At 39.1% G+C, this 6,000-nt stretch overlaps 1 protein-coding gene across 1 annotated transcript in view; it reads left to right on the top strand.

Moving 5' to 3' along the window:
- Positions 1 to 630: 630 nt before the first annotated feature.
- Positions 631 to 6,000, top strand: part of PPP1R1C (protein phosphatase 1 regulatory inhibitor subunit 1C) — a 52,076-nt gene continuing 46,706 nt past the window's right edge. The window contains 3 exon segments of the mRNA XM_039698933.1: positions 631 to 2,487; positions 2,490 to 2,653; positions 4,986 to 5,046. Of these exon segments, the coding sequence (XP_039554867.1) occupies positions 2,412 to 2,487; positions 2,490 to 2,653; positions 4,986 to 5,046 (301 nt within the window). The 5' untranslated portion in view covers positions 631 to 2,411.

The following is a 6,000-nucleotide window of genomic DNA, read 5'->3' as shown; positions in this document are numbered from 1 at the left end:
ATGTCCAGCAATCTAGAGCTGAAACACACTGTTATAATCCTTTGAGCACTTAACACTTTAATAAATTTCTACTGTCTGAATATAGTTTTAAAAATTACTTTATCATTAATATAAGAAATGTTAAGCCTTTGCAGTGACAGTTATAGCTCCTGTGATCAGTAAAACACATTAGAATTACAATTGTATAATTTAATACATTGTTTCGTAGACATCAAGAATAGATATTTTATGGAAAACAGATATTGTCTAGAGAAACTTGATATTTAAAATATGCAATTTATTAATATTTATAGTAGCAATGCAGCTGGAAAACATTTTTTTCACAGTATCTCACAGCAAAAACAAACATTATTTTCCTTCAAGTATCAAAGTTCAAGAGGAAAGCCACAACTTCAGATCCCTGCTTATGTCCTCCCTGTAACCCTGTGTAAGTGGTGTGTATATATACCCCGGTATGCCTGAAGCTATAGTTGAAGATAATGGCACATCTGTGCATGAAGGACTTGTGAAACTGGATAATGAGACTGTCCTGAAAACAACTCTCCAGTTGTCCTGGTGAAAGCAGAGTGAGCCTCTCTTACTTTAGTGCCTAAGGCTTCATTGTGCCACCACAACTTTTACAATTGCACTCTTGCTCTAACTGTGGAAGTCTGTAAAACAAATTATGTTTTGTCTTTGTAGGAATAGTGAAGGCTTAAAAAAGGTCATATGAAACACTGAATATCAGTGTTTTGTGACTCTCTTTCATTTGTTGTGGTAAGTGAAGCTAAGCATTTCACTTAAGCACCAAAAACATTCAGGATTCAGACTGAGAGGTCCCAGAATAACCTGGTCTCACACCCTGCTTTGAGCAGGCGTGGTGGATCAAGTATCTCCAGAAGGTCCTGACCAATCAGACTCTTCTGTGATTCAAAAGTCTAAGTTAATGCCACCTAAACTATCATAAGAAATTGCACAGGAAAGTTGCCAGCTACTAGCTGTCAGCTGGAAACCACTATGGTTCACAGTAGCTTTGATTTGGATGAGGAGGGGAATTTTGGCCCTCGTTGAGAGTTATTTTTGATCATTGAGCCAACTGGATCCTTAACCTAAAGTGTATCCTCACCTCCTAAGCTTTATTAGGTCCTTCCCAAACCAGCTAGCCTGTGTGCTTGCCTGCCTCTGTTCAGAAACATCCTGGTGTTCCGATAATGTGCCATGCTTTTAATTTGTAAAATCAAAGCCAAACAAGTATTTCATATCTGCCTTGCTGGTTGGTTCTGTGTCTGGCCAGTTCTCACCCACAATCCCCGCTCCTTCCCTGCCTCCTCCACTGGCACAGGTGGGAAAGTACTCAGTGACTCAATCAGCCTGTGGTGAACTGTGAAAATCCTCAGTGCTCTCAGTGGCCTGAACAAAGAACATTTTCAAATTCCTCTGAGTTTTGCAAAGAGGTAGGTTAGATCAGTGATTGCTGGATGTCATTTCACACGCTTCTTTTGAATTAATGTAAAATGACAAGTGAAAATCAATTACATTCACAAAGGAGTAATATTGATATGATTGACGAAATGATTTTCCTGGTCTTGGAATGAGGCACAGATTTTGTACCCTTGAGTAGGATTTAGTCTCTGAATTTTAGTCATCCAAAAGTCATTTAACTACTCTGAATCATCTTTCCTTTTTCTAGAGTTAATGGAGAGAAAATGTAATCTTGAGTAAACACTATATCCCAGTTTGCTTGGATAGGATGAGATGCCTGTTGATGTGCTTAGCATGAGGGAGCCCAGAGAGCTGGCTCAAATGTGAGTGTTCTCAAATCTGGAGTCACGTGAAACGGAGCCCACCGAAAGAAATCACAGTTGACAACCAGGCTTAAGGTGCAAACCCACCAGAGAAGTGTCATGTAATTGTGGGCAACTCCATAGCATCATCACCAAAAATCTTCCTGTGAGATTTAGTAAAGTCTAAAACTGTAGGATTAAAAAAATATTTGAAAGAGCAAAGGGAATTGATATGTGAAAAGAGGAGAGCGGTTCTGGCACACTGCAACAGAGATCGAATTTTTGAATCCACCCCTTCTGCTACCTCCACCCCCAAAATCTGAAAACTTCCTGATTTGTGTTCATCAATAATTAAGAGCCCATCAGCAATACTCAGAGGGAGCTTGCATTGCACTTCTGAGCAGCCAGTTAGTAATATACGGTGGAGAGATCCTCTTTTTCAAATCCCAAGGCTCCAGGCCATGCAATGCTAGTATTGCATTTTCAATTAGCTTCTGAGTGAATGCTTGGCATATGTGGAAGTGAGCTGGTACACAATTAGCTTATTGTTCCTTTCAGCTTTCTGCTGAGAGGATCTGAAGGGCTGCTGAAGAGAGGGGAGAGGGGAAAAAAAAAAAGAAAACAGCCAAGCCAGTGGCATCTCTGTGGATGTGGAACAAGGGAGTCGCTCGGCTGGCGCAGATTCCCGGGCTAAGTCGGGAGTTACAGCTGTTCCTGCGGAGCTCCAGCCGGGCCGTGGGGACGGCGCCGGGGCACAGGCACACACCAGGCTCCAGCTCTTCTCTCGTCTGGCTCACCTCAGCATCACCATGGAGCCCAACAGCCCCAAAAAAATACAGTTTGCTGTGCCCCTATTTCAGAGCCAAATAGATCCCGAGGCAGCTGAGCAGGTAAGGAGGATGAGTTTCCTTCACTGTTTCGAGGGAATGGGGAGGGAATGGGGCAGGATGTGGGTGAGCACAAGGGATATGTGTGGCCTAAAGGCTTTTCTAGCTTATGTTGGTGAAACTGTAGATTAAATACTCTGGAGGTTATAGTGATGTTTGATATACTTAAAGAGGGAGAAGGCTATGTCATCTAGCCAGAATAAGGCTTCTTCACCTCGGGTAGGTTTATTAATGTATATTTTTTGTGCCTTTTCTGTAACTGCACTTCTACCCTAATACTTGCATTTCACATAAATGCACTCAATGAATATATTCTCAACAAATCCATTCACGTGCATTATATGTACATAAAACAAAGCATAAAGTTCATAATAGGTAAATAAGAGAAATATTTGGAAGAAGACATCTTATTTACCTTGCATTTTAACAAGAGAAAATACAACTAATGTTTTGCACAATAGTCATCATTTCAGTTACTTCCTGTATTTCTCATGATTTTTTACAGTTTTTAAGTCATTTTTACGGTATTTTACATGCCTGAAAAATATATACATGTGGAAATATGCTGTACTTATGTCCTTCTTGGAATAATGTGTGTGCTATTTTAGGTTTTAACTCACTCCCAAAAGATAGACATAATAATATATACGTATACACTGTACTGATATATATGTATATATATATATCTCAGTACTGACATCTAAGGAGGAAAATGTATCTATTACTGTGTACCTTTTATTAGGCACATCTACTACGTGCAGATGTGCCTAATAAAAGGTCACAGGCACTCTTGTGAGAAAACTGTGTAAATCTTAATTAGGTGACCCAGTATATTTCTCTCTGTGCAAGTTGTCCTCAACATTTGCTTCTATTTGGGTACGTCTGATTTTAGATGACACCTGGGGAATATAATAACCTTGAAAGTTCCATACCAGCAGCCATGAAATTCTTTGCACCTTTAAGACAGTCGTCTGGTTTCCTGAATATCCTGATGTTTTCTCTTAAAAGGCAGAGACCTTTTCCAGGAAACGATGAGTTGGGAGTGACCATTGAAAGCAAAACATTAGAAGGGTGCAGAAAAGAATTGTTGTGGGTCCTCATTTGTCCGTAGGCACTCCTGAACTATGAGATGTCCATCCCTTACAGAACAGTTCTGCAATGAATTCAAGCAGAATGTGTTTTGGCATCTTTCTGAAATCAGTGAGAACCATAGGATTAGGATTTCCTGGAATTCCCATGGCTGTTGAAATGCTGTAGCCTATTTTCTGCCTGGTATTTATGAGCAGTCCTTTTTTTTTTTTTTTGTGAGTTTGATTCCAAGTGCTATACAATTTCACTGTGGGTGTGTGATGAAATTAAAATAGTAAATTCTACAGTCAGCTACAGTTACACTAATCTAGAATAAACCCATTAACCCTGATGATGTAACTTTCCATTTACACCTCTGAAAGCAAAATTTGAACCTAGCTAAATACAGATGTTGGCTCAGCAAATAAAAAAGAACAAATGCACTGACATTGAGGTTTTGTGTCAGAATGGTTTCTAGCTTAAATGCTCCTGGTCCCTGTCTTAAATTCAATAGAATATCAGGCCTGGAGGCTTTTGTGAAGCAACACAAAGCTTTCAGTGCAAATGTGTGCATTATAAGAAGGTATTCCAATAGCATGTAGTTCAGGCACTGTTAATGGAACAAAAGTAGTTACCCAGATAAACTCAAGAAATCAGAGTTTACAAACAATTCAGGACTATGTATTGGTATGTAAAATCTGCTATATTGGAAATACTCTTTTTAAGGTCTTAAATACTGCAGTATTTTTAGTTAAAGAACTGTTACTGCAGTAACACCTCTGGCAACAGTTTTGGAACATGAGTTCATTGGAAGGCATACCTGCAAAACTCTGAAATGCACTTGCAAATTATTATTAATTATTACTTGAGAGAGCTATGGCAGTACTACATATTTGCACATACAAGCTCAGAAACTGTGAAATCATCTTCCTGATGCAAAGCTAAATGTCAATATGTTAAGATATGACTGATATTTTTCAGCAATACATATCCAAAAAACTGAAGTCAAGATGATTACAAATCCTAAAGGTATTTTGGACAGCTCTCCCCATGCCTTTGTTCTCTCTAAACAAGCAGCAGCATGACCCTGATTGCTGTCAGACCAGACAAGCTGTCAGTAAGACAGTGAAGTGCTGCTGTTCTTGAAATAGTTTCCTTTTTCACTTATACTCTGGAGGACACCAGACAGATTTTTTGCTTTGCTTTGCTTTGTGTGTGTGGCAATTGATGGGCCCTAATGACTCTTCTTGGTTTGTATCTGTTACAGATCAGGAAAAGAAGGCCTACCCCAGCATCACTCGTCATCATGAATGAGCACATGCCCCCGGGTGAGTGCCAACATACCTTCTAAACCACTGAACTTGTATGCACAGGATTGGCTGCAAACTGGTTTGATTAACTACACGAGTTTAAAATCCAGCATTACTTTTTTAGGTCTAAATATCAAACAATAGATCGTAGGATGTTTTGGAGTAAACCCCACGATCACAGGTAACTCCTGGCCTTCAGATAATGTCACTGATTTCGCAATTTTATCCTCCATGTCAACCTTGGTTATTTGTAGGAGGAGAATTAACATGACCCAGATCCAGTTCTTCTATCCACAAATATTTTCTTTCCCCGGGTGGAGACCTTGGAGATCCATGAAGTCTGATCTCTAGAGATACCAGGCTGGGTCCAGGCTGGTTAATTCAACCCAAGGAGTTGTTTCTGAAAAACAGGTTCTCTTCTAGTTTCCTGATAAAATATATAAAGTGTTATTTCATTATTCTTTTCCAACTGTGACTACATTATCTTCATCCAGTAGTTCCCACAGAAGATTCCCTGGGATGGGATGATTTGAGGTTGAGACATACTTTGTCATATAAATAGGACTTCAGAAAGATTCCTTAATAAGCTGTTTAGGGAGTGTTATAAACAAAAAACTTCTCAAAAAGGGGAAAATCCTCAATAGTTAATCCCTTGGAACACAGTGCCTACTTTATATCAAACTTTTCCTTTGTTGTGCTCTGCAACATTTTTTTCCCTGCCATATCTCATAGTCACCTGAATCTTTTTTTAAAATCTTTTTGGAGAGTAACTTTCTATCCTGAATTTCGGGTAGTTCAGCTCTCAAAAAAGGTGCATGAATGATCTGTTTGAACTGACTTTCTTTACCTATATAGGATAATAATGGGATCTACACTGTCTGTTTTGCTAGGGCTTAATTTGAAGCAAATTCACCTTGACTGTTAATCTCTTCTGCAATTCATTTTGTACACTTTGTACCGTCATATTTCCTT

This window comes from Passer montanus, unplaced genomic scaffold (assembly GCF_014805655.1).
Source record: "Passer montanus isolate IOZ18808 unplaced genomic scaffold, ASM1480565v1 scaffold1, whole genome shotgun sequence".
Classification (NCBI taxonomy): domain Eukaryota; kingdom Metazoa; phylum Chordata; class Aves; order Passeriformes; family Passeridae; genus Passer; species Passer montanus.
This window is presented reverse-complemented; position numbering and strand designations above follow the sequence as displayed.